General features: G+C 49.4%; 1 protein-coding gene across 2 annotated transcripts; it reads right to left on the bottom strand.

The window, feature by feature from the left end:
• Positions 1–1162: 1162 nt before the first annotated feature.
• LOC144734925 (uncharacterized) lies at positions 1163–27544 on the bottom strand. 2 transcript variants are annotated; one of them, XM_078617383.1, is made up of 9 exons: positions 26833–27544; positions 23646–23821; positions 20215–20378; positions 19323–19394; positions 17208–17283; positions 14039–14122; positions 5732–5813; positions 3857–3961; positions 1163–3382 (listed from the first exon to the last, which is right to left on the bottom strand). In XM_078617383.1, exons 1-9 carry the CDS (start codon positions 27405–27407, stop codon positions 3379–3381), a joined length of 1338 nt encoding a protein of 445 aa, XP_078473509.1. In that variant the 5' UTR covers positions 27408–27544; the 3' UTR covers positions 1163–3378. The 2 variants fall into 2 exon arrangements, with proteins under 2 accessions (XP_078473509.1, XP_078473510.1); XM_078617384.1 differs by lacking the exon at positions 26833–27544 and having other exon boundaries at positions 20215–20373; positions 23646–26098.
• Positions 27545–27724: the final 180 nt, after the last annotated feature.

The raw sequence follows: 27724 nt of genomic DNA on the forward strand, positions 1-27724 counted from the left end.
CACTCACACACCTACAAACCCACTCACTCATTCACCCACCCACCCATCAATTCAACCACCCAACCACTCACTCTCATGCTCCCTCACTCATTCTCCTACCGACCCACTCACACACCTACAAACCCACTAACTCAGTCACCCACCAACCTACTCACTCATTCACCCACCAACCCACTCACTCACTCACCCATCAATCACTTCAACCACCCAACCACTCACTCTCATGCTCCCTCACTCATTCCCCTACCGACCCACTCACCCAGTCACACATCAACCCACTCACTCATTCACCCACCAACCCACTCACTCACTCACCCACCAATCACTTCAACCACCCAACCACTCACTCTCATGCTCCCTCACTCATTCCCCTACCGACCCACTCACTCAGTCACCCACCAACCCACTCACTCATTCACCCACCAACCCACTCACTCACCCACCCATCAATTCAACCACCCAACCACTCACTCTCATGCTCCCTCACTCATTCCCCCACCGACCCACTCACACACCTACAAACCCACTCACTCAGTCATCCACCCACCCACTCACTCATTCACCCACCCACCCATCAATTCAACCACCCAACCACTCACTCATTCCCCTACCGACCCACTCACACACCTGCAAACCCACTCATTCATTCACCCACCCACCCATCAATTCAACCACCCAACCACTCACTCATTCCCCTACCGACCCACTGACCCTCCCCTCCCCCACCGACCTTCTATCACAACCCCTCTGGGGCAACAATCCACGTCCTAGCGACAATAAACGAAAAAAAACATCTTCAACGCGGCCGACGGCAGATCTTAATCTGCGAACGAGGCACGCTGAGTGGAACGCAAGTTCTGATGACGGCGCCTCTCCTGAGAGGCTTCGGCCAATGGCAGGCCTCCTCGCGCTGTGACGTCACAATCTATAGGGCTGCTCCCCCCGCCCCCCGTCCCTTACAGCCACCGCTTTACACGCGGGGCACAGATAACCGTGCCCCGTCTTATCTTACACCTTTATGTGCTTAATGGGAGCAGTGTCACGGAACGCCGGGGGCTATAAAGATGCAAAGTGCGTGGGTAAATTGTCCCTTTTCAAACCAAAAAATATATCAGCATTGTTAAATCGTAAGATGATATATATATGTGAGCAGACAATGCAACACGGCATAACGCCTCCTGTCGAAGGATTTATTCATATTTGTGTCCCGCCGCGTATTAAATTGTTTTATTTTCCGCCTTTGCACATCCCATAGGTCACAATCACCGCATTCTTTCCGGCTGGGGTTCCACTTTCAGCGGCGATTGGTTCAGCGCTGGCACAAGTCCGCAGCCGTCTCGACATGCAGCGTCTCATCAGCAGGATCCAGGATTTGCTTGCACCAATGCTGCTCAACTTCCCAGGTGTGCTTAGCCAACGAAGGGTTTCGACATGCAGCATCTCATCAGCAGGATCCAGGCTCTGCTTGCACCAATGCTGCTCAACTTCCCAGGTGTGCTTAGCCAACGAAAGGTTTCGACATGCAGCGTCTCATCAGCAGGATCCAGGCTCTGCTTGGACCAATGCTGCTCAATTTCCCAGGTGTGCTTCGCCAACGAAGGGTTTCGACATGCAGCGTCTCATCAAGGGCGCAAGTCAAACTTTGCTTGCCAGATGATTCTAGGCAAGGGTCCCTCTCTGTTGGACGTGGGTTCTAGAAGAGAACTCGGCTGATGTAGTTCGTCTCTTATCTTTGCGCAAACGGTGACGCGAAGCTTTTTTTTCGGTCACCGCGAGCGTTGTACTGTTTATGGGCGGACGGCAGTTCTGAGAAATATGACACGTGGTCGAATGTCAGTCGCAGCTATACGCACGTGTACGCGGGCGTGGCGCATGCGTGTGTATCAGTGCAAAACCTTTGGTGATGCTGCTGAGTTGGCAGTGGTGCACAAACAACAACAACAACAAACAGCTCAACACATTCGTCAACAACGCCGTGGCCTTAAAATTGATAGACATACGTTGACATGATAGGTGACGTTGCGGACAATGGCACCTCCACATGGCACATGTTAGAAATCGACAATTCGTAGCAAATGTGTTGTTCTTCTTGATTCTTTCGGTAAAGTCACGTAGAAGGGAAATAATAAAATAATAAAAATAAAACATTATAAAATAAATTTCGATTTAAAGCTTTCGTGACTGCAGGGATTCATCTTCTTGGTTCTTTCGGTAAAGTCACGTAGAAGAGAAATAATAAAATAATAAAAATAAAACATAATAAAATAATTCTCGCGACGTTTCGGCCACAACGCAAGCAGCCGTCCTCAGGTGAAGAACAGGTTTGTCGGAAAGACAGCGTCTGAATGAACACCACCAGGCTTGGAAGCGTATATTTAAGCTGGTTTTTTTATTTGTTTTATTGTATTATTTCCCTTCTACGTGACTTTACCGAAAGAACCAAGAAGATGAATCCCTGCAGTCACGAAAGCTTTAAATCGAAATTTGCTGTTGTATGCTACGGAGAAGGGACATTGCTCGAAACGTCGTCTATTATATATTTTTCATATAAGTGTTACACTCATTTAAGGCTGAATCCTGCTGATGAGACGTTAAATGTCGACATCTGTGTGGACTTTCGTCTGTGTTGGCGGCCACCACCACCACCGGCGATTATCTGAACCCGTCCCGGGCCTCCCCTAGGTCGACTCAGACTCAAATGAGTACCTGGTGCGATGTGTAAAAAACATCGCCAGGAGGAAAACAAAGGCGGTCGGGCGAGGTGCTGGCCACCCACCCCTTCGTGTGCCGTGCCGGCCTTCATAGGTGGTTCTTGCGAACAGCACTTGCCCCAACAGCCTGTTCAGGTGATACGGGGGCATGTCTGTCTTTGGTAACGTGTTTCCATTTGTATCTCTGAAGACATGCATGTGGCATGACATGTACCGCTATGTTTGCTGTTCTCCAATATTTCGACAACCTTATGCCATGTATATATTCTCAAATTTTGCTGTCTTTTTCTTGGATTTTCTGTTTGCACATAGTCACATAGTCACTTTAAGATGTTTGCTTGTTCATGTTTTTGTTTTATGTTTGTTGCGGTTGCACCCGATTCAAGAGCCGAATGGCTCACAGGGCTATACCTAATACATGAACCTGAATTATCGACAACATATTAAAACACGACTTAATATATTGCCAACAATTGATGAGATGGTGAATAAGTTCGTGAAATGCATGGGGCCGCGTGCGTTATTATCCGGGTTCTCTCCGCGTTCAGAAACACGCGTTTAGAGTATTTGGCGACTGCTATAAATTCCCACGCGACAAAGGCGCATCGTCGAGATATCACTCGTTTCCAGCTCGCTTCCGACAAACAGCAACATAGACGAGTGGGCCTTACCTGGGGAAAAACAAAACAATTTGCTTAGTTCAAAAGTGAAAAATCACACGTACTGTATATACACGTAACATAATCAATCAGACATTGCAACACATATCATGCCATGCCGTGCGTGTCTTTGTCTCGGTGTGCATATATCATGCGCCGTGCCGGCCTTCAAGGGGGCTGGTTAAAAGCACTTGCCACAAAGAGTCTGTTAAAAGTCCATACGGGGGATCTTTGTCTTTGTGTGCATATGTTGATAAGAATGTCCTCTCGCAAACCAGCACTTTCCCCAACAGCCTGTGGTAGGCTATCCGGGATACCTTTGTCTTTGCGTGTACAAAATAAAACCACACACGAGCCCCTGTGTCAACAAACGTGTCCGATTCAAGGAGTTGACTCATCCAAATCACGCGTGTGTGTCTGGAATTGAACCGGGCGCAGTCTTTTCTCTCTCTCTCTCTCGCTCGCTGGGATCTGTGCTCAACTCACACGCGAAGTCTTTGGCAGCGGTCGAAACTGTCGCGGCAGTCGTTTCCCAGGCTGCTCTCCGTGTTGACCGACGCCAGAAAGTCGTCTTTTCTGGGCATAAATCGCCTGCCGGACGGGAAGGGCGCACAGGAGACACCCACGGGGTTGTCGGGATTGCAAGGAGGGATACTTTTTTGCTGCTGTTGTTGCTGTTTCACGATTCACTCAACAATCAACACTGTTTGTTCACAGATTCATTGACATCATTCACGTGCCCGCAGGACGCATCGCGCTGGCTGGGATCTCGCTGGGCACGTGATCGGCGTGTTGGAGCGCGAAATTCTCGGCAGGTAACTCAGAACCACCCTCCCCCCCCAATTCTCACTGTTGTGTGAGTGTGTGTTGGGGAGCGGTAGTGCAGCGGTTAGCGCTACGCTGCGCTACTAACCTGGCAAAACCCGGGTTCGATTCCCGCTCACGGTCAACACCGGTGACGATTGTCTGACCCAGTCCTGGGCCTCCCCTAGGTCGACTCAGCCTAAAATGTGTACCTAGCGTGGTGTGTAAACGTCGCCACGAGGGGGACAAAGGCGGCCGGGCGAGGTGTTGGCCACCCACCCCCTCGTGTGCCGTGCCGGCCTTCATAGGTGCTCGCTAACAGCACTTGCCCCAAAAGTCTGTTAAGGCTATACGGGGGATCTTTATCTTTGTTGGGGAGCGGTTAACGCTACGCTGCGCTACTAACCTGGCAAAACCCGGGTTCGATTCCCGCTCACGGCCAACACCGGTGACGATTGTCTGACCCAGTCCTGGGCCTCCCCTAGGTCGACTCAGCCTAAAATGTGTACCTAGCGCGATGTGTAAACATCGCCACGAGGGGGACAAAGGCGGCCGCGCGTGGTGTTGGCCACCCACCCCCTCGTGTGCCGTGCCGGCCTTCATAGGTGCTCGCTAACAGCACTTGCCCCAAAAGTATGTTACAGGCTATACGGGGGATCTTTGTCTTCGCGTGTGCTGTATGTGCCATGGGCCTCCCCTAGGTCGACTCAGCCTCAAATTAGTACCTAGTGCGACGTGTAAAAACTTCGTCACTCGGGAGACAAAGGCGGCCGGGCGTGGTGCTGGCCACCCACCCGCTCGGGTGCAGTACCGGCCTTAAAAAGTGCTCGCTAACAGCACTTGCCCCAACAGTGTGTTGAAGGCTATACGGGGGATCTTTGTGTCCGTGTTGCGCTGTATGGGCCAAAAAAAAATACAGAGGGAATCTTGAGCATCTCCAGCATCTCCAGCTTACAGCGCTAGGGTCAGTCATGGAAATTCCACGTTCCTATGGCCGGGGGCGGTGGGTGGGGCGAGTATATACATTGAACAACCACAGTTTGACTGACACACAAAGTGGTATTCACTGTATCGACCCCTGGCCGGAGAGGATGATTGACCGAGTCACCCACCCCAACCAGGATTTGAACTCGGGCACACAAGGTCGATGACCCCTTGTCAATGTGAAAGCTCGTATCGTGATGATGACTTGGCCACCAGATGTGGCGTCGTACCGCGGCTAGCAGAACTCTTTATGGGGAGCGGTGGCGTCGTGGTTAGCACACTGCACTGCACGAATTGAATTCGCGCTCACGGCCAACGCCAGTGACGATGACCTGAACCGGTCATGGGTCTCCCCTAGGCCCGACTCGGCCTCAAGTGAGAACCTGGTGTGGTGTGTAAACGTCGCCGCTGGGGAGACAAAGGCGGCCGGGCGTGGTGCTGGCCACCCACCTCCTCGTGTGGCCGCGCCGTCCTTCATAGATTCTCGCTAACAGCACTTGCCCCAAAGAGTCTGTTGCAGGCTATACGGGGGATCTTTGTCTTTGCACGCCTGCGATGATGTAAACTTCTCACCGTAACCCGAGCACGACGAGGCAGACGAGGACGAGGGCTCCAGTCAACCCCGCGACTGAGTAGACCGCGTAATTCGCCATCACTGCCAGGACAGAACGGGGCAATCGCCCATCAGCATGTCACGAACCACACCGACACAACCGGCGTCGACTGCGTCGTGTTCTCAGACTGTATTAACGCGAGCGGCGTTAGCGTTACCGCCGCGTTCCCCGTCCGCCCCTGCAGCCAGCCAGCCAGCCAGCAAACCTTGTTTTCGAATATCGTACCATAGCATGATAATTTATATAGTACGGTAGCATATCGGCATGGATTCGTACTCTTTTCTCTCACTTGATACAGCTATCGTGCTGTGACGGTTCCACCTGAAGACGGAAGCTTGTGTTGCCTCCGAAACGTCGTGATTTTTATTTTATTTTTATTTTACTTTTATTAATTTTTATTTTTTACCTACGTGACTTTACCGAAAAAACCTAAGAATATGAATCCTTGCAGTCACGAAAGCTTCAAATCTAGAATTCGTACTGAGCATTGGCTGGGCACGTGGCCTGGGACGCAGCGCTGTGGAGGAAGCAGCGATGGTTGGTGGAACATTCACGAGCGAGTAGGCAACACTTCACGGTCTGAGATTAACCTAATTATTATTATAATAATCATAATTACTACTCTTTGGTTCTTTCGGTAAATTGAGTCAGCAGTTCTAACTGCTGTGCTTGTCTCACCTGATGACGGTTGCTTGTGTTGCGATCGAAACGTCGTGATCTATTTTATTTTCTACCCACGCGACTTTACCGAAAGAACCAAAAAGTATGGATTCCTGCAGTCACGAAAGCTTCAAATCCATCATAATTAGTATTACAATAGCATGGTTATTACGTTCTGTTTTGCATAATCGTAACCTACCTTAACTCCTAACCCCTAAACCCTAAGAAAGGCGCCTTTAAAGAAATGAAAATCAACTCAACGCTCACAATAAAAAAAAACACAATTGGCGACGTTTCAGGCAATAGTCCCGTGCTATTGCATGTATTTGGAACTTCTTTCGCTCCGCACGTACGTACCCAACCGTGCTAATCGGAGGTGCTGCGAGAAGAAGGGCCAATTGCCCGGAAAGTCGCCTTAATTGTAGATTTTTTCACGTAATGGAACGGAGTGTTGTTGACGAACGTGTTTAGTGTTGCTGCTGCTGCTGTTGTTGTTGTTGTTGACAACTTTGTGTAGCACTGCCAACGCAAGCAGCAGCAGCGGCACCATCATCAGATGATGTAATGTGTTTAAACAAATACGTAAATGTTTCATTGCTCGATTGATTTGACACCGGGCACATTCAATCCCCCCCTTGAGAGACTTGCGTCATCTTGTTCCGCACAGGGGCAGCTGCCCATCAGGGATGGCGGGGGGGGGTCCCCTGGGCTTAAATGAAGTTGATGAAAACGGACAACAGAGCTGGGGATTGGAATGAGATGCGGCACAAGAGGCTTTTGAGATTGTGGGGGGCATTCTAATCGCTGAATAAATGTCAAGCCTTATTCCTTTTTATCATCATCATCAACAGACTGTAGGGGCAAGTGCTGTTAGCGAGCACCTATAAAGGTCGGCACGACACAGGAGGGGGTGGGTGGCCAACACCACGCCCGGCCGCCTTTGTCTCCCTAGTGGCGATGTTTACACATCGCACCAGGTACTTATTTGAGGCTGAGTTGACCTAGGGGAGGCCCATGGCCGATCCAGCATAATCGTCACCGGTGTCGGCCTTGAGCGGGAATGGAACTCGGGTCGCCGGGTTCGTGGTTAACCGCGCTACACAACCGCTCCCGCAAACAAACACACACGCACACACACACATACACACACGTGCACGCGCGCACACACATACATACACACACGTGCACGCACACACATACATACATACACACACGTGCACGCACACACATACACACATACACACACGTGCACGCACACACATACACACATACACACACGTGCACGCACACACATACATACATACACACACGTGCACGCACACACATACATACATACACACACGTGCACGCACACACATACATACATACACACACGTGCACGCACACACATACACACATACACACACGTGCACGCACACACATACACACATACACACACGTGCACGCACACACATACACACATACACACACGTGCACGCACACACATACACACATACACACACGTGCACGCACACACATACACACATACACACACGTGCACGCACACACATACACACATACACACACGTGCACGCACACACATACACACATACACACACGTGCACGCGCGCACACACATACACACACGTGCACGCGCGCATACACATACACACACGTGCACGCGCGCACACACATACACACATACACACACGTGCACGCGCGCACACACATACACACACGTGCACGCGCGCACACACATACACACACGTGCACGCGCGCATACACATACACACACGTGCACGCGCGCACACACATACACACACGTGCACGCGCGCACACACATACACACACATGCACGCGCGCATACACATACACACACGTGCACGCACACACATACACACATACACACACGTGCACGCACACACATACACACATACACACACGTGCACGCACACACATACACACATACACACACGTGCACGCACACACATACACACATACACACACGTGCACGCACACACATACACACATACACACACGTGCACGCACACACATACACACATACACACACGTGCACGCACATACACACATACACACACGTGCACGCACACACATACACACATACACACACGTGCACGCACACACATACACACACGTGCACGCACACACATACACACATACACACACGTGCACGCACATACATACACACATACACACACGTGCACGCACACACATACACACACGTGCACGCACACACATACACACATACACACACGTGCACGCGCGCGCAACCTCGGCCCCGCTCGCCGTAAATCGTCATTGTTGTAGACTGCAGAGTCTTGTGATAGCAGCGCAACACCTTTCACATCTCCAATCCTCTTCGTCGACCGAACCGGGTCAAGGACACGTCGCTCGGGGGGGGGGGGGGGGGTGACACGCTTATTGCAGCAGACCAAAGTAGGGTCGTTAAAAAAAAACGGTAACCGGTTTAAAAAAAAAACGGTAACCAGTTTTTAAAAAAACCGGTAACCGGTTTAAAAAAACGGTAACCGATAAAAAAAAAAGTTTACTGTATCGTGCACCGATTAGGAGCAAGGTCAACGTCCCTTCCGAAGCGCCCGCCCCAGTGAAGCTATGGTCGTGAAGGCCTCGGCGAGAGGGAGGCTCTACGGGTGGATCGGGCCGATTCTCCCCCACGGGACAGACGTCCTGCACGAGGTCGACGTGCACTCACGCGCGACGACCCCACCACAAGCTACCGACCCCATCGACTGCGGTGCAGGAAGGGAAAAGGAACATACGGAGTAGGAGACGTTTCGGTACATTGACCCTTTTTCTTCCGAGCATGTCGTAAGTCATATTTTTTTTTACTTTTTTTTTTTACTTTTTTTTAAACACGCTTTGAGAAAATGTGCTCGTAATGGAAGAACTCCACGACTCTGGGAAGTGGCCCCGAAGCTTGCCATGACGTACGGACCGTGGCCAATTACAGCCAACGTCAGTTTACTGTGGACAATTAGACCCAAGCCGAAACATAACGTGTAAAAAAGATTGTTAAAAAATATTTTTATTTTATTTTGTATGATAGAATATAGTATTGTCATCATTATGACATAAGTATACCAAGTTTGCAGTCGATACCACATTGGGGAGTGGATTAAAATTGAGTTACAAGAATTGAGGATACCACTACAACAACAGAGTTAGTTAAATGAAAGCGTGTAAATTAAAAAGTCAAGAGAACAGAATGTTGGAGGTGAGTGGCCAGCACCACGCCCGTCCGCCTTTGTCTCCCTCGTGGAGATGTTTACACACCGCCCCAGGTACTCATTTCAGGCTGAGTTGCCCTAAGGGAGGCCCAGGACCGGTTTAAATCATCGTCACCGGTGTTGGCCATGCGTGGGAAGCTAACTCGGGTCACCGTTCCCCGCAACAAACACTCGCTTACTCACCCACCCACCCACTCACCCATCCACCTACTCACCCACCCATTCACCCACTCACCCACCCACTCACCCACCCATTCACCCACTCACCCACCCACTCACCCACCCACTCACCCACCCATTCACCCACCCACTCACCCACCCACTCACCCACCCACTCACCCATCCACCTACTCACCCACCCATTCACCCACTCACCCACTTACCCACTCACCCACCCACTCACCCACCCACTCACTCACCCACCCACCCACCCACCCACCCACTCACCCATCCACCTACTCACCCACCCATTCACCCACTCACCCATCCACTTACTCACCCACTCACTCACCCACTCACCCACCCACCCACTCACCCACCCACTCACCCACCCACCCACTCACCCATCAACCTACTCACCCACCCTTTAACCCACTCACCCACTCACCCATCCATCTACTCACCCACCCATTCACCCACTCACCCACTCACCCATCCACCTACTCACCCACCCATTCACCCACTCACCCATCCACCTACTCACCCACCCACTCACCCACCCATTCACCCACCCACTCACCCACCCACTCACCCACCCACTCACCCACCCACTCACCCATCCACCTACTCACCCACCCATTCACCCACTCACCCACCCACTCACCCATCCACCTACTCACCCACCCATTCACCCACTCACCTACCCACTCACCCACTCACCCACCCACTCACCCACCCACTCACCCACCCATTCACCCACTCACCCACCCACTCACCCATCCACCTACTCACCCACCCACTCACTCACCCATTCACCCACCCACTCACCCACCCACTCACCCATCCACCTACTCACCCACCCATTCACCCACTCACCCACCCACTCACCCATCCACCTACTCACCCACCCATTCACCCACTCACCCACCCACTCACCCACTCACCCACTCACCCACCCACTCACCCACCCACTCACCCATCCACCTACTCACCCACCCATTCACCCACTCACCCACTCACCCATCCACCTACTCACCCACCCATTCACCCACTCACCCACCCACTCACCCATCCACCTACTCACCCACCCATTCACCCACTCACCCACCCACTCACCCATCCACCTACTCACCCACCCATTCACCCACTCACCCATTCACCCACTCACCCACCCACTTACCCACCCGCTCACCACACTGCATGTCACCTCCCGTCTCTCTCTCTCTGCTTCTTCCCTCGCACCGCTCCACTCTATAATTGCCATCATCATCATCACCACCATCACCTCCAACCATCAACAATAATTATAACCTCTTTCGATTCAAGCCAAACGTATGCCGTACACTCTTATCTAACTCGGATTGTGCTGTTTGTTGCTGGCCGCGTGTTTCTTCCTTTGACAGGCCACGTGCTCAGCACGCGCGATCGGCACCGTTCCACAAAGCTCGTCTTGAGACTGCGCGCAGATTTGTTTTTTTATTTTGTTTAAAAAGCGGTCGTTAGTTTGATCCTTTCTGTATTCCTTTCTTATTTGGAAATACCAAGCAAGCAAATGCACAACTCTGCAATCCGTGGGTATCTCGTGTGTTTTACGAGCCCCCTTATCGGCTGATAACCGCGTTACTGCTCGCCAGTAAGGCGTCTCTCCCGCAGCGTTCAAGGTCTCTCCTCAAGGTGTCGACCCCCTCCGACCCGATCTTTGTATCGAACTTCGTTGCTTTTATCTCAACACTCCCTCCGCGATTGTGAGCGTGAGGGATTGCAACCGCGGCCTCGGGATGGCGATTGCAATGTGGCCGCTGTGGGGTTTTTACATTGTTTAGCCATTGTGGCATTCTAACAGTGGGTGGGATGCGATTACAGAGTTCTGCTGGGTGTGGGATTGCAACCTTGGCCCGAGTGGGATTGTGATGGGACTGGTGGGGGATTGTAATGTCACCGGTGTGGGATTTTAGGGGGTTTCCCCATCGTTCTGACCGTGGATATGGTGAGATTACAATTCTGATACGTGTGGGGTTACAATCATAACTAACGTGGGATTGTAATGCGAGTAGTGTGGGATTATAACTTTTTAGCCATCGTGAGCACTGGGATTCTAACCTGTGGATATGGTGGGATTACAATTCTGATACGTGTGGGATTACAATCATAACTAACGTGGGATTGTAATGCGAGTGGTGTGGGATTATAACTTTTTAGCCATCGTGAGCACTGTGGAATTCTGACCGTGGATATGGTGGGATTACAATTCTGATACGTGTGGGATTACAATAATAACTAAATAAGGATTGTAATGCGAGTGGTGTGGGATTATAACTTTTTAGCCATCGTGAGCACTGTGGGATTCTAACCTGTGGATATGGTGGGATTACAATTCTGATACGTGTGGGATTACAATAATAACTAAATAAGGATTGTAATGTGAGTGGTGTGGGATTATAACTTTTTAGCCATCGTGAGCACTGTGGGATTCTAACCTGTGGATAGGGTCGGATTAAAATTGTGATTACTCTGGGACGAGTTCAATTAATCACCGTCTTGAAATCCCAATTGTGATTACTGTAATGTGGGATTCTGATCAGCACCGCCGTGCGATTACAACTCTGACCAGATCAGCCCAGAGTGTGGTACCCGTTTTGGGATTTCAACATTTTGAAGGATGCGGGATTCTAATAAGTCGAACGGATAAAGGGCGAGTTTATTGAATTCCTTTAACCCCACACCTCTGTCCACCCGGCAGCAGCAGCAGCAACGGCATAAATGAGCACAGCTCAGCAAGTTCACGCTATGCAGGTCATAGTGCGCGGGTGGGGTCTAAGTGTGGGTTACCCCCCCCAGTTAAGACTATTCTTTATTTGAGCAGGTGTAAGGCCCACTGAGCTATTTCGCTTCTTTTTTCGAAGCGACCTGACCACAAATAATAGCGCAGCGATGTGGCTTGCCATGTGGACATTCATAGCAGCCAAATACTCTAAATGCGTGATGTTGATTGTCGGTGTTGGAGCGAAAAACTGGAGATTGCCGGTGAAAAATCCACACGACCACGAGGAGAGAGACACGCAAACTCCAAATATACAGCAGCAGGCGTCAGGGTCGGGATCGAACCCACGACCTCCTGTGTATCAGGCGAGGTAGTTAACATCTCCTAGCCACCGTGGCGCCGGTTAGCCCAAGACGTCTGGCCAGCGTGAAAGAGTAGGCCAAGGTAACCCCACTAGAGAGGGGGGCCTCTACAGCCCCCCTCTCTAAGAGCCCCCTCAAGCGGAGGTGCTTCAGTCAGCAGTGGCGGGAGCGAGCGCTTGCAGGGCTGCGCCTCTTAGCTTTCATCCACACGCGGCGTCCGTGCACAAAGCAACGCTCAGAGCACCGACCGACCGACCGACCGACCGACTGACTGACCGACCGACCGACTGACCGACTGACTGACTGACCGACTGACCGACCGACCGACCGACTGACCGACCGACTGACTGACTGACCGACTGACTGACTGACTGACCGACTGACTGACCGACTGACCGACTGACCGACTGACTGACTGACCGACTGACTGACCGACCGACCGACCGACTGACTGACCGACTGACTGACTGACTGACCGACTGACTGACCGACTGACCGACCGACTGACTGACTGACCGACTGACTGACTGACTGACCGACTGACTGACCGACTGACCGACTGACCGACTGACTGACTGACCGACTGACTGACTGACTGACCGACTGACTGACCGACTGACCGACTGACCGACTGACTGACTGACTGACCGACTGACTGACCGACTGACCGACCGACCGACCGACCGACTGACTGACTGACCGACTGACTGACTGACCGACTGACTGACCGACTGACCGACTGACTGACTGACTGACTGACCGACTGACTGACCGACTGACCGACTGACCGACCGACCGACTGACTGACCGACTGACTGACTGACCGACTGACTGACCGACTGACCGACTGACCGACTGACTGACCGACTGACCGACTGACCGACCGACCGACTGACTGACCGACTGACTGACTGACCGACTGACTGACCGACTGACCGACTGACCGACTGACTGACTGACTGACTGACCGACTGACCGACCGACCGACCGACTGACCGACCGACTGACCGACTGACCGACCGACTGACCGACTGACCGACCGACCGACTGACCGACTGACCGACCGACTGACCGACCTTCAACTGCGACTGTCGGATAATCCGAGTACTCCACGTAGACATCCGCAGTCGTGCGCTCACCGGGCCTGTCGCTCGTTGTTTCTGCGGAAGACAGATTTCATTCGGGCGATGTGTGCGCGTGTGTGTGTGTCAAGGCCGTAGCCATGGAGTCAACATTGGGGGGGAACAAATCTTTCAGGGTGTCTGGGGGTCCCAACCCAGAAAAATATCTAAATTTGAAAACTCATTTCTTGCCTAAAATATTTAAAAAGTTACTAACACACGGGATGGACTTTTTATTTAATTTTTGTACAATTTTTTTACAATAATGTCTAATAGTGTATTGTATTACATTGCTCTGTTTTTAAGTTTTTTACCATTTCTTGTTTCATTGTATGTCATGTTTGAGATTAGGGATTAATAAAGTACAACCATAACCACAATCATATGAACAGAAATCTATGCATTGATTTATATTAAGACAAGTCCGGATATTGTGGCCAAGGTTTAGCAAATTGTTATTTTTATTTACAAAGCATAGCAATTAATTTTTATAGCAATATATTGGGGGGGGGACATTTTGAGCATTATTTGAACATTGGGGGGGGATGTGTGTCCCCCAAAATATATTATAATTACGGCCTCGGTGTGTGTGTGTGTGTCTATCCATCGATCTCGTGTGTGTGTGTGTGCGCTTGTGTGTGTGCGTGTGTGTGTGTGTGTGCGTGTGTGTCTCTATCCATCGACCTCGTGTGTGTGTGCGACTGTGTGGAGCAGTGACGCTTCGGTTAGCCACTCGCGGCCACCGACACCGGTGACGATTGTCTGAACCGGTCCTGGGCCTTCTCTAGGTTGACTCAGCCTCAAATGTGTAAACATCGCCACTCGGGAGCAAAAGCTGCCTACCGATCGACCCACTGTGGTCCAGAGAGACAATAAAAACACCCGTCAGTAACACTGTGTGTGTGCGTGGCCTTAGCAGAAAGAAAAATACATGAGAGGCGACGTTTTGGGCAATGACCCTTCCTCTTCGTGGCACGTAAGCAGCTCAGAGAGCAGAATGTGCCAACTCGGCGCCACGGTGGCTATGAGATGTTAACTACCTCGCCTGGTCTACAGGAGGTCGTGGGTTCGATCCCTACCCTGACGCCTGCTGCTGTGTATTTGGAGTTTGCGTGTCTCTCTCTCTCATCATCATCACGGTGGCTAGGAGATGCTAACTACCTCGCCTGGTGTGCAGGAGGTCGTGGGTTCGATCCCGACCCTGGCGCCTGCTGTATATTTTGAGTTTGCGTGTCTCTCTCTCTCCCTGTAGAGATGTGAACTACCTCGCCTGGTGTGCAGGAGGTCGTGGGTTCGATCCCGACCCTGACGCCTGCTGTATATTTGGAGTTTGCGTGTCTCTCTCTCTCCCTGTAGAGATGTGAACTGCCTCGCCCTGGTGTGCAGGAGGTCGTGGGTTCGATCCCGACCCTGGCGCCTGCTGTATATTTGGAGTTTGCGTGTCTCTCTCTCTCCCTGTAGAGATGTTAACTACCTCGCCTGGTCTACAGGAGGTCGTGGGTTCGATCCCGACCCTGGCGCCTGCTGTATATTTGGAGTTTGCGTGTCTCTCTCTCTCCCTGTAGAGATGTTAACTACCTCGCCTGGTCTACTGGAGGTCGTGGGTTCGATCCCGACCCTGGCGCCTGCTGCTGTCTATTTGGAGTTTGCGTGTCTCTCTCTCTCCCTGTAGAGATGTTAACTACCTCGCCTGGTATACAGGATGTCGTGGGTTCGATCCCGACCCTGGCGCCTGCTGCTGTATATTTGGAGTTTGCGTGTCTCTCTCTCTCTCATCATCATCACGGTGGCTAGGAGATGTTAACTACCTCGCCTGGTCTACAGGAGGTCGTGGGTTCGATTCCTACCCTGACGCCTGCTGCTGTGTATTTGGAGTTTGCGTGTCTCTCTCTCTCATCATCATCACGGTGGCTAGGAGATGTTAACTACCTCGCCTGGTCTACAGGAGGTCGTGGGTTCGATCTCGACCCTGGCGCCTGCTGCTGTATATTTTGAGTTTGCGTGTCTCTCTCTCTCATCATCATCACGGTGGCTAGGAGATGTTAACTACCTCGCCCGGTATACAGGAGGTCGTGGGTTCGATCCCGACCCTGGCGCCTGCTGCTGTATATTTGGAGTTTGCGTGTCTCTCTCCTCGTGGTCGCGCGGATTTTTCTCGGGCTCCTCCGGGTTTTCCCTCCACATTTTAGAATCAACGTCACGCGTTCAGAGGATTTGCCTGCTGCGATACATTTCGCACGCGACGATGATGGCCAGGCCGCTATGCAGCTCAGTGGGGCCTACCTGGTAGATATAACTTACATTTTACTGGTAGGAACCTCCTGGTTACACCAGCCCACAGGGGATGATTTTGTCCATCCGTCGTACATCCAAAAATGGGTGGGGCTGGGTGGAGAGGGGAGGGTGGGAGGGGCTGGGTGGGGAGGGGAGGGTGGGGAGGGTGGGGAAGGGCTGGGTGGGGAGGGGCTGGGTGGGGAGGGGCTGGGTGGGGAGGGGCTGGTCACCCCGTGGTGCCCTTATAAAACTCAACGTTTAACCTACTCACGCCGGCTTGTGCCCGCCCTCACAGTCGGCCATATTTGCGGAATACACCACGCCGCCGTTGACCCTGGCCATTGACCGACCAACCCAACGTTCCTACCAGCTCCCTCCGCAGGAATGTGTTAGTCCAGTCTATGGGTCTCAATCTATCTCTATGGGTCTCTATGCATCTCTATGTGTCTCAACGCAATTAGATTATATGGCTGCTGCTGTACATTTCCACACGGTGACGATGATGAGCCACGAACTTGAGCCATCATTTGTTGTGGCCAGGTCGCCTCTGAAAAAATAATCTGTCCAGCTCAGCGTGGCCCTACCGGGTAAAATAAAAACGTTGTAGTTTAATTCGTTTTTCGAGAAGACGTTCCCCGAATGAAGTCTGCAGGACTACCGGGGCAAGCGTTGTCAGTGAGCACCTATTAAGGTCGGCACGGCGCACGTGCGTAAGGGGACGGCGACGTGACCGGCATCGGCGCCACGGTGACCCCGGCAAAAGCATTCGCTCGTGCCCGTCCGCCTTCGTATCCCCAGCGCTGACACGCGATTCATGGCCGCGACGCACCGCGGTTGAGACGCAACTCACGCATCATCCACGGGGCCACGCGCACCTCCTGGCTCCACTCGCTCCACTGTCCTTGCACCTGGTACCTAGCAGACATCTGGCCGCCGTCGTCGTCGTCATCGTGAGTTTAACACGTGGTAGAGATTTCGCGACCAATGCCATCCATGGTACAGGTTTTTTTTGGGGGGTTAGATCGCGTAAATATAAATGCGTCAGTTTAACACGTAGGTTTTCGCGACCAATATTATTCATAATCAACGTTTTTGGGTTTAGATCGCGTTATTTATAAATGTGTCGTAACCCTCCACCACCCGACACGGCCAATCGGTAAAAAAGTGTCACGTTGACAAAAGACAAATAGTTCACTGCTTTAGCCCACCGGTGTGTTGAAGTGTGAAACCACAACATTTACAATTTTTTTAATGATGACGTCACCCTGCTGCTGCTGCTCTATATTAGAACGGGAGACAGAGCAGAGCTTCACCATTCTGGCGAATTGCCCGATGATGCTGGATGCAATTACCAGCGAAACGTCGTACTCAACAAAAATTGTAAATGTTGTGGATTCACACTTCAACACACCGGTGGGCTAAAGCAGTGAACTATTTTGTCTTCTTGTCAACGTGACACTTTTTTACTGATTGGCCGTGTCGGGTGGTGGAGGGTTACGACACATTTATAAAAAAAAACGCGATCTAAACCCAAAAACGTTGATGATGAATATAAATGCGTCGTTAAATCCGCCACCACCCGACACGGCCAATTTGTCACATACATTAGAAGGTGCCAATTCTGCACGCGTATACACGTCACCATACTTCAATAGCGATTACCGTTGGCACGGCTATTTTTCGCACACACAGTTGACAGGAGGTACAATGACAATGGGCTTGCATACTGCGCACGCATGATGTGCGTTGATTCAATCACGATACAAAGAACCCAAACGGCAATGAACACCCAGTCATTTATGTGTTATCCCATTGTTCATTCATTAATCCCCCCCCCACTTCATGTAAGAAGAAAACACAAACGTTGTCATCGCATCTAGCCCTCTATTTAAGGAACGAATCGGGAGGATTACTCCACAAATTTTGTTGTCGCCTGATGAAGCTGGTTGTAATTACTGGCGAAACGTCGTACTCAGATTGTAAATGTTGTGGATTGGCTCTCCAACACACCGGTGTGCTGTACTAGTAACGAATTGGCACGTTCTGTTTACGTGACAAACCTTACTAATTGGCTGTGTCGGGTGGTGGCGGGTTTAATGACACATTTATATGTTTACGCAATCTAACCCAAAAAAACCTATATTATGGATCATCATCATAATTTGTCGAAGGAATATAAAATGCATGCATCATGTTCATCATCATCATCGCCACCATCATTAATTATTCAAATTAAACGATTGTACTATCATGGTCTACATCCATTAACTTCGATTCCTAATCGTCACGAATGAGATCATGTATGAAATAATTCAATCAATTTAATTAATTCACTGCCATCGTCTACGGAATTCGTTCACTCTCGTCAACTATGCAATTAATTCAATATCGGCATCTGTTAAATTAACTAATCGTCCATGAAAGGAATTCACTGTCAATGACATTAATTTACCGTGAGCATCTGTGAAATTAATTAACTATCGATTACATTAATGCATGATCAATTGCTTTAATTAACTATCAATTACATGCATGCACTATCAATTACATTAATTCACTATCAGCATCTCTGAATGCATTTATTTATTAAAGTAATTCACTATCATCATCATATATTAAACAAATCACTATCAGCATCTATTCAATTAATGTACTGCCAGCATCTATGACATGAATTCACTATTATCATCTCTGAAAGGAATTCATCATTAATTAAAGGAATTCACTATCAATTACATGAATTTACAATCAGCATCTATGATATTAATGCACTATCAATGACATTAATCACGATCATCATCATCTATGAAACAAATCACTATCAGCATCAATATAAATGTACTACCAGCATCTATCAAATAAATTCATCATCATCATCGATAATACAACATTCACCATTCTTATATCATTATCACCATCGTCATGACCATCATCACCATCCCCACCACTTGACCACCGTATTCACCTGCACAACGTGTTCGGTCCCGGGATAAGCGTCCGTAATCAAATATTCTTTACTGTCGTATGGAACCTGGACCTGAAATCATTGAGAGCAACACGAGACACACAAAAAAATGCAAAGACAAAGATTCTTTACTGGCGTATGGAACCTGGACCTGAAATCATTGAGAGCAACACGAGACACACACAAAAATACAAAGACAAAGATTCTTTACTGGCGTATGGAACCTGGACCTGAAATCATTGAGAGCAACACGAGACACACACAAAAATACAAAGACAAAGATTCTTTACTGGCGTATGGAACCTGGACCTGAAATCATTGAGAGCAACACGAGACACACACAAAAATACAAAGACAAAGATTCTTTACTGGCGTATGGAACCTGGACCTGAAATCATTGAGAGCAACACGAGACACACACAAAAATACAAAGACAAAGATTCTTTACTGGCGTATGGAACCTGGACCTGAAATCATTGAGAGCAACACGAGACACACACAAAAATACAAAGACAAATATTCTTTACTGGCGTATGGAACCTGGACCTGAAATCATTGAGAGCAACACGAAACACACACAAAAATACAAAGACAAATATTCCCCGTATAGCCTCAGCAGGATGTTGGGGCAAGTGCCGTTAGCGAGCATCTATGATGGGTGGCCAACACTACGCCCGGCCGCCTTTGTCTCCCTATTGGCGATGTTTACAGATTGCACCAGATACTCATTTGAGGCTGAGTCGACCTAGGGGAGGCCCGGGACCTGTTCAAATGATCGTCACTGGCGGTGGCCGTGAGCAGGAATCTAACCCGGGTCTCCAGGTTCGTTGCGCAGCGCGCTAACCGCTACACTACCGCTCCCCACAACACACACACACAGTAGAATAGTGACCTCTTTCAAGTGGCGCTGGTGCATGGAGCGGTAGCGCAGTCGATAGTTCAGGAGGAAGATCTCGGCCTCGATCCACGTGGCGGGAGACTCCCACGTGATGATGACGTCGGAGGGAGCCGTGGGGTCGTGGTAGCCGCACACAGACAGCGGCGGGTCGGGCTGCACTGATCACCATCATCATCATCAGAATCATCGATTAATCATCATTGTCTTTATTGTTTATCGCAAGAGCATTATCATCATCGTCATCGATTAGTCGTCCTAATTGATAATTGCCGGTGATATCGAATAATCATCATCATCGATAATTGTTGTTATTATCGATTAGTCATCATCATTGATAACCATAGTTATTATTGACGAGTCGCTATCGCCGATTAAATGCTCGTCATCATCAAGTAATCATCATAATCGTCACCATCGCTTCACATATATAATCGGCCGCTATTAATCATAATTCCACTAAGCATGATCATCATTGAATAAGCATCATCATGAAGTAGTTGTCACCGTCATTATAATAATCGATTAATCATTGTAGTCGTCACCATCATTGAATCGGCTTCATCATTATCGTCATCATGGATTAATAATCACCGTCAATCTTCCTCCTATTTATAAAAGTTAAAAATTGTCTGTTTGTCGGTTTGTGGCTTTGTGTGTTCGCGCGCTTGCGAAGGATTTGGCTCTCCAACGGTGGGGTTTACGCCAAATAAAAATATCCAGGTACCACGGCGCAAGCCCCGCCGTGAGCAAGCGCTATTCCTTTTTCACATCCGTCAACTTTCAATAAGTTTAATTAGCGAATTAGTGCGATTTTTTTGCGCTATCTCTTTATTTATTTATGACGCATGCACGACCATACCAACTCACGCGCCATTGGTGGGGGGGACGGCCCATGCCAAGTCGCACGCCTTCGGTGGGAGTGAGGGGGACATTTTCTTTTGCGTTAAAAATGCTTTAAAAATACACTCAACGCTGAGCTTAAATCGTCAGTGTGTGATGTCCCCCCTACCCCGATGCGTGCAGTTACTAACATATACAGTCGCTAGATGCTACCACTATAGGCCGTAGATATTACTGCAGAGCGGCCGGGGAGATCGTGGCTGGGGGGGGGGGGGGGTAGCAGCCCAGCCCCAGCCTGCCAAGGTGCCACCTCGGCCGGCTGGACAATCTAGGCGAGACCGGAGGCTCTGCATGGGACTAGGCCTCACCACGCCACTCTGTCAGGTTAGTAGTTTGTGCTATAGAGTAGATAAATACTGCTATAGAGTCAGCATGTACTACTGTAGTAATAGCAGGTACCACCACAGTCAGTACGCACTGCTGTTAGATTTTTACGAGTAGTTTTGAAAGATTTTTTTGGCCGGGGCAACGCCGGGTATATAAGCTAATAAAAGATAATACATATAATTGATTATCAATCACCATCATCGTGATGGTGGTGATGATGATGATGATTATAGTGGTGACCAGGGGCGGTTTCTTCATTAGGGTGATTGGGCGACGCATCACCAATGTCATTCAACCACAGAGTCACGCTAGCCGTCACTGTGCCTCTGGATATAGTCCAATCAGCGTCATGCTACGTTCTGTGGAGTACCGCCTCTTTTTGGGCGATTTCCCTCCAGCTGAGAATCGCCCCGAGTGGCCCCATAGACTTACATTCAAATATGTTTTTTTTCGAACGGGGGCGCTGCAATGCATTCTCTATGGCTTCCGGGAGGGCTCGCCCTAACGTGCTTACGTCATCATACGTGCTTACGTCATCATACGTAAGCACGTTTCATCCAACAATATAATTTGTCGCCACCTAGTGGAATCTTTAATAAAATAAACTTGAGTGGTTTGTTTTAATAGTGAGTATAGAAACATTATTATTTGTTTCTTTCGGTTAAGTCACGTCTAAAGATAAAATAATAAATTAAATTAAATAATAGAATACGACGTTTCGATTGCAACACAAGCAATCATCATCAGGTATAATGAAATAGCGACATAAAATCTAACCAGAAAACTATAGACAGACATATTAGCAGACAGATATCACCAAGATACATAGCGAGAGCAACACAGGTAACAGAGAGGGGTGATCGTCTCTGTGGGGTGGCCTTAAATAGACAGAGGGGGGGCGGAGGCAGAGAGATGGAGGAGGGTTAGAGAAAAAATTAGCATATCAATGAGTGGTCAACAGACGTGGTGCTGCGAATGCGATGGCACGGCAAGCAAGCCTGAAAATCAGGAGAAGGACACACTAAAATTAAATAACCTAGTAAAATATCGAAATGTAATGTAATACAACACAGAGGGTCGGTCAACACACAATTAACGCATAGCCTGGTTGATTACGTATTTCAAAGATTGCTAAGTTAGAATTTAAGTGTGAACAATCTAAAGAGAGGACACAGGCAGAGAAAACAAGTCGCCAGAGAGAGAGAAAAAAGATAAGCTTAAAACTTCCCCGTAGCAGTGGTTCAATCTTAATTTTAGAACTTTCGTGACTGCAGGAATTATTATTTGTTTCTTTCGGTTAAGTCACGTCTAAAGATAAATAATAATTTACATGCTTAAGCTGTTAATTTATCCATTGCATGGGTGGACCTTATCCTTATCAATCATCCAGACATTTGCCCCCCCTGAGAGATTTTGCAGGAGCTGCCACTGGTGGTGACGATAGTGATGATGATGACAATGGTGATGATGATAGTGGCCATGATGGTGTCCATTATGATGGTGACGATGGTGATGATGACGACGATGGTGATGATGACGATGGTGTTGATGATGATGACGATGGTGGTGACGATGATGATGATGATGTCGGTGATGGTGATGATGATAATGATGATGGTGGCAATGATGACGATGGTGACGATGATGACGACGGTGACAATGATAACGATGGTGATGATTGTGACGACGATGATGACAATGGTCACGATGGTGATGTCGAAAGTAACGATAGTGATGATAACGGTGATGATGGTGGTGACGATGGTGTCGACGATGGTGAGAATGATGACGATGGATATGATGATGATGGTGATGCTGGTGTCGATGTTGACGATGATGACGATGGTGATGATCGTAATGATGATGATGGTGATGATGGTGTCGGCGATGGTGACGATGGTGACGATGATGATGGTGACGATGGTGTCGACAATGGTGACAATGATGACGATGGTGACGACGGTAATGATGATGGTGATGATGGTGATAATGGTGACGATGATAACGATGGTGACGATGGCGACGATGACGATGGTGACAATGGTGTCGACGATGGTGATGATGATGACGATGATGATGGTGACGATGGTTGTGACGATGGTGACGATGATGATGGTGACGACGGTAACGATGGTGACGACGGTAACGATGGTGGCGACGACGACGATAAAGACGACGCTCGTGAAGATCTGCAGTACCGATTTCTTCGAACTCGAAGCTGACGATGGCGGCGCTGCTCTCCCCGAAGGCGTTGCGGGCGCGCACCGTGACGCGGTAGGGGCTGGTGCTGAACAGCACGATCAGGTCTATCGTGCAGCTGGGGCCCTCGGCCACCTTGCACTCGAACTCACGGCCTTGTTCTAGGAAATCGTGACTGGGCAAACATCGTCATCGCCGTCATCATCGTCGTGGTCGTCATCGTAAGTTGATCATCGTCATCACCATTGATTGATCATCATCACCAGATTGATATTCATCGCCGTCATCATCATCATAGATCGATCTTTATCGGCATCATCATCACCAATGATTGATCATCGTTGCCATATATTGATCATTATTGTCATAATCGTAGATTGATCATAATCGTCAATGACTGATCATCATTACCATAGATTGGTTAGCACCGTCGTCATCATCACCATATATTGATCATTATCGTCATCATGATCGTATATTGATCACCATCGTCATCATCGTCATTATCATCACCATTGATTGATCACCACCACCGTAGAGTGATCATTATCGTCATAATAATCACCATTGATTGATCGCTGTCGTCATCATTACATATATTTACCATTGTCATCACCATAGATTGATCATTGTCATTATCATCACCACAGAATGATCATTGTCATCATTGCCATCATTATCACCACAGATTGATCATCATAATCATCGCACTCCATCTCACGATCTGCCACGCCTCCATCAGCGAGTGACTGGCAACGGGTCATCATCGGTAGTAAAAGTCATAATAAAAATGAAATAACAGTTATAATAACATTTTTCCGATCAATTCATCATCACATATTCATCATCATCAGTACACTCGATCCAGCAGATTGACTGAGAACGGGTTCATCATTAGAATATCATCATTTATTAATCATTGTCATCAATTAATTGATTCATCATTATCTTGACCATTGCTATGATGACAACTTCTAAGGCGCTGTACATAGTCAATACATAGGTAACGCATGAGGTGTTACAGATGTATGTTCAACGTCTTTCGCACCGTACGTAGCCAAACCGCGCTAATCGGAGTGTGCGGGGGAAGGACAAACCAACTAAACACAAAATGCAGCTCAAAAGAAATGGGTGTGTCATTCCAGATGATGATGATGATTGAAATGTCGACAGCTCCAGTGGCTTCCTAACATCGGAAGGAAGGAGAGAGCTGAGCAATCATTGGAAAGATGTGATTAACCATGCAAAAAAGATTTAACTACACTTATTTGACCAATCTTATTTATTATTTGACAGACAACTATTACAGGTGTACCATGTTTGCCATGTTCACCATGTTTAGTTGTCACAAACCATAAAAAAGGCTCACCCTCTTAAGCCTCACCTTACCATATGAATAAAAAGTGTGCTGTACTTGGCCCTTCCCCCCTCTCCAACCAATTATATAAACGGAGTGGTAGGTCCTGCAATCTCTCATTTACTTGATACAGCTGTCGTGGCTGTGACGGTTCCACCTGAAGACGGAAGCTTGTGTTGCTTCCGAAACGTCGTGATTTTTATTTTATTTTACTTTTATTAATTTGAATGTTTTAACCTACGTGACTTTACCGAAAAAACTTAAGAATAAAAAAAGGAGAGAGCGTTCCAGACGGCCGCAGCAGCGGCGCTTCTGAAAGCGCCGCCGCGGGCGTTGCGGCTATTGGCCAATTAATGGGAGTAAGCCGGAGCACCCGGAGAAAACGCAACGCGTGCGAGCAAGGGGGCAACACTCTATCCCGTGCAGATGGAACAAACGGAGATTAAGTCCCAGAGATCGTCGTTGATGTACCGCCTCCTCGTGGCGAGCCAGCGGTACTGCTCTTCCTCGACGCTCCCACGGGAAGGGAGTAGCTTCGCGACATCCCTGTGTGATCCCCCCCCCCCCAACCTCCCTCGCTGCTGGCTCCACAGTGCTGGGTAGGCCTCGGCAAGGTAAGGTACAGTAATTGTACCCTTTTTACCGGGTAAAAGGGTAAAGGTAAAGGGTAAATGTGTCGACATGCCAAGGGGTAAGGGTAAAGGGTAGGCTCGTTGTTTTTACACTTTTACCTTACCTGCTAAAGGGTAGAAGGTAGGGTAGAGTGATTGTATTGTGGTAAGGTAAAAGGTAGGGTAAAGGTAGGCTCGTTGTTTTTACACTTTTACCTTACCTTGCCGAGGCCTAGTGCTGAGTTACAGGCCCCCCCCCACACAGCTACCCCGGCTAATTGGCCATGATCACGAACGACTCGTGACAGTAAGAGCGTCGTCATCATCGGCATCGCGATCTGTTCGCCGTTAGCATCATATACTAATCATCTCGATTTAAAGCTTTCGTGACTGCAGGGATTCATCTTCTTGGTTCTTTCGGTAAAGTCGCGGAGAAAGGAAATAATAAAATAATAAAATAAAACATAATAAAACAATTCTCACGACGTTTCGGCCACAACGCAAGCAGCCGTCCTCAGGTGAATAACAGAATCTGTCAGACGCTGTCTTTCCGACAGACCTGTTCTTCACCTGAGGACGGCTGCTTGCGTTGTGGCCGAAACGTCGTGAGAATTATTTTATTATGTTTTATTTTTATTATTTTATTATTTCCCTTCTACGTGACTTTACCGAAAGAACCAAGAAGATACTAATAATCATCATCATAATTATCGACCAATTACCATTGTGCATAACGGGTTTCATTTAAGCCGCGTCTGGCCGGGTAAGCGAGCAGTAAAGCACCTCGGACCGGCACCACCACATCCAGTATACCCTCGCGCTGTCACCGTGACGACGAGCAAAGTGCCCACTTCAATCCGCCAGCGACCCGGGAAACACGTCGTGTCCCCATGTCTGCCTGCGCCTCCCCGTGTCGTCTACCCCCGTGTCTATCCCTGCGTCTCCCCTTGTCTCCCCCATGTCTCCCCGTGTCTCCCGTGTCTATCCCTGTTTCTCCCTGCGTCTCCCCGTGTCTCCCCCATGTCTCCTTGCGTCTCCCGTGTCTTTCCCTATGTCTCCCCGTGTCTATCCCTGTGTCCCCATGTCTCCCTGCGCCTCCCCGTGTCGTCTACCCCCGTGTCTCCCCGTGTCTCCCCGTGTCTATCCCTGAGTCTCCCTATGTCTACCAGTGTCTCTACGTGTTGTCCCCCCCCCCCCCCCCGTGTATCCCAGCCGCACCTGTAGGTGGCAGTGATGTTCTCCAGGGGGAACTTCCCGTCCCCGAGTTTCCACGAACAGCGGAACTCCTTCACGATGTCCCGGGCACGGCACCTGAGATCAGTCGGAGCTGCCGGAGGCTCTGCGCACGGAGACACGGAGATATGGGGACACGGAGACATGGAGACACGGAGACACGGGGACATGGAGACACGGGGACACGGAGACACGGAGACATGGAGACACGGGGACACGGAGACACGAAGACACGGAGATATGGAGACACGGGGACATGGAGACACGGAGACACGGGGACACGGAGACACGGGGACACGGAGACACGGAGACATGGAGACACGGGGACATGGAGACTCGGGGACACGGAGACACGGAGACAAGGGGACACGGGGACACGGAGACACGGGGACACGGAGATACGGGGACACGGAGACACAGAGACACGGGGACATGGAGATATGGAGACACGGAAATACGGGGACACGGGACACTGGGATATGGGGACACGGGGACACGGAGACATGGAGATACGAGACACCGAGATACGGAGACACGGAGACACGGAGGCACGGATACATGGAACCACGAGGACATGGGGACACAGAGACACGGAGACACGGGGACACGGGAGCAGGGAGCCACGGGGAAACAGACACAGACTTGGTGCTATGCAGACACGGAGACGAGTAGCTTCATTGACTGATTTCATCACCCGCTCATGAACTAACTCATGTACTGACTCGTTGACTAACTAATTCACCAACTCATTGACAAACACATTGAATGGCCCATTGAAACTCAACTAGCTCGTTGACTAACTCACCGAATAACCCATTAACGACTGCCTGCCCGACTCTCTGACTCAATGACCGGCTCGACGAATGAACGAACGAAA

The sequence above is a fragment of the Lampetra planeri genome, chromosome 53, assembly GCF_965212315.1.
Source record: "Lampetra planeri chromosome 53, kcLamPlan1.2.h2, whole genome shotgun sequence".
Lineage (NCBI taxonomy): Eukaryota > Metazoa > Chordata > Hyperoartia > Petromyzontiformes > Petromyzontidae > Lampetra > Lampetra planeri.